Source organism: Rhagoletis pomonella, unplaced genomic scaffold, assembly GCF_013731165.1.
Source record: "Rhagoletis pomonella isolate Grant_MI unplaced genomic scaffold, Rhpom_1.0 Rhpom_scaffold_00007, whole genome shotgun sequence".
Taxonomy (NCBI): domain Eukaryota; kingdom Metazoa; phylum Arthropoda; class Insecta; order Diptera; family Tephritidae; genus Rhagoletis; species Rhagoletis pomonella.
Window position 1 is genome coordinate 26,608,213 of NW_023458561.1, and position 2,629 is coordinate 26,610,841.

Genomic DNA, 2,629 nt, shown 5'->3' on the forward strand with positions numbered 1-2,629 from the left:
AATAGCCTTAATATGTATGTATATACAATCTTCTATCAGCATACTGATATATAGCTATAGCTACTTAGTAGCTACACAGACATGAATAGCAACACCATTATGGCTTTTGTATATATATATGTATATATGTACATTGTACATATATTTTTAAGTATTAGCTGCCTTAATTGCAATGAATCAAGTGCTTAGAAGCTTTCCCGTAAGCAACTTACCCGAAGTCGGCTATTTTAATGGTGCGATCCGGAGCGACAAGCACATTTCGCGCAGCCAAGTCACGATGAACCACTTTATTCTTGGCTAAGAATTCCTGGAAATGAAATATGAAAAAAGCAAATACATACATACACACATATCTAAGTAAATATGGCAAAATTATGAAAATGGCGACGAGCACTAATTTCAGTTAAGTTAAGTTTACTAGCATAAAAATACAAAAACAAAAAACTAAATGCAAGCATAACTAAGTATTTGCTTTACAATGTCAATACAGTCACGCTGTTCTTGGAAATTTATAAATCACTTTAGTAGATTCGAGTGTATGCAGTTTAATGCAACATTAAGCTGTTAACTAGTAAATATAAATACACATACATATGTATATATATACATATATTGCTTAAAGAACAGAAGTAGGGTTGCCAACAATTTCTAAGTACTATAAATTGTACTTTTTCAAAAAAATCGGAAACAATATAGTACGCTTCAAAAATTTATAGTATTTTGTTTTAAAGAACAACTAATTTTTAGAAAAAAAAAACCGACTTAAAAAAAAAGAAAATATATATATATATATATACATATATATTCGCAGTTCAGAATTAGCGATTTTCTCCTCATGGTTAATACAATGTTGCTCATACGTCATGCCGTTCGACAACAATTGGAAGAAGCAATTTGAATGTTACTCATACGCAACGTATCCCAAACAGTTTGTGTTAACCAAAGCCTATTGAACGGGTAGTAGCAGTAGAGCTAATTTGATTTATTTGGTATCTAAAATGTCAAATATTGTTCACTTTTTGCACAAAAATTATAAACTCAACAATTTTATTGAGCTTGAGCACGTATTTAATGAAAATTTTTGTGAAAAAAGCACAATTTACCATAAATAACAAAAATAAATACATAACTTAAAGATGAGCGCACCTAAAAGTTATACATTCTAAAAATAGAATTATTAGCAAAAACCAACAAGAACAACAACCTTATAAACAAGTTTACATAAATAGCAGAGGAATAGCTGCACTTGATTGTAGTTGGATTAACAAATGAAAAAGTGGAAAAAGCAAAAACGGTTTACATTGCGAATTGAGTTCAGTTGAAAAAGTCTGATGAGGAAATGTGGTGATCTCCGCAATATCTAAAACTTCTACCAAAAATGTAAATTGTGTTTTTTTCCACAAAAATTTTCATTCAAAACGGCCTCAAGCTCATTAAAATTGTGGAATCTAATTGTTATAAGGCCATAAATAACAAAAATAAAAAAATTATAAATTGTGAAAGCACAAATGCTGATCGTCAGGCCTTGTAAAGGACGGATTGATGCTTTGTACCCCAACTAATTTACTAAGAATCCATCAAAGCTTTTGAGTATGCGAATTGTTTAGTCATTCTGTTCATAGTGAAGTTCATTTCGAGGGCGAGTGAGGTACTACAACTGCCATCAACGACCTAGGGCAAGTTGAAAAGAAAGGAACAGTATGGGGACTAATCCCTACGAAATTGAACTTGTATTTTTCACGAAGCGAACAAACATGTTTTCTTACGCCTCTTTTACGGCTAAACTATTCTTCTAATGCTGGATTTCCACTTGGCATTAAATGACAGAAATTGTAATGCCAAAGTTGGGAATTAAAAAGTAGTCGTGTCATTACGTTAAAAAAATAGTCATTAAATTAATTTCCACATCATATTTTTTGAATGCCTCCAATTTTTTGTAATTTCATTGCCTAGTGGAAATTTGGTATAAGGTATAGAGATTTAAATATCATTAGGAAGCTATTTTGATGTTGTTGTGCAGAGAGTTACTCAAATTACAAATTTGTTTAAATAAAGCGCAAAAACCTATTCAAAAGTGACACCAATGCATACATGTATGTTATGTACATAGTTGGGGCGGAGATGCCTGCTTAATGTATGCTTTGATATTTATACTGAGTTAAAAAAAATTGCTAAGCAGCAGTTTAGGAATAAAATTTATGTAGATTGTAGAAAAGATGACTATGGAGTAGAAGAAAGGGATAAAGATAAAAATTAAAATAAAAGTGAAGAAACCCATACTTCCTTATTTCTGTATTTGTTTTTACACATATTTTTGTTTGTTTAAATCTTAATGCGCATATGTATTTAACGAAATAAATGAAAAGGAAAAAAAATAAAAAAAAGATAAAGACAAAGAGGAAGTCAAATTTAAATACTTAACATAATGACAAGAGTGGGGGTGAATATGTAGACGAAGAAAAGAATGCAGATAAAGATAAGGATATTGGTAAAGGAAAAGTTAAAGATAAAGATAAAAATGAAAAGATAAATATAAATATAATATAAAAATAAACATAAACATAAAAATAAAGATAAGAAAACTATAGAGATAAAGTGATAGTGATAAGGAAGATAAGACAGAAGAGTG

At 29.9% G+C, this 2,629-nt stretch overlaps 1 protein-coding gene across 1 annotated transcript in view; it reads right to left on the minus strand.

Moving 5' to 3' along the window:
- LOC118743761 (tyrosine-protein kinase receptor torso-like) overlaps positions 1–2,629 on the minus strand; it is an 11,222-nt gene that overhangs the window by 6,246 nt on the left and 2,347 nt on the right. Inside the window, exon 2 of the mRNA XM_036476523.1 lies at positions 213–307. Within this exon, the coding sequence (XP_036332416.1) occupies positions 213–307 (95 nt within the window). The remainder of the gene's footprint in view (positions 1–212; positions 308–2,629) is intronic.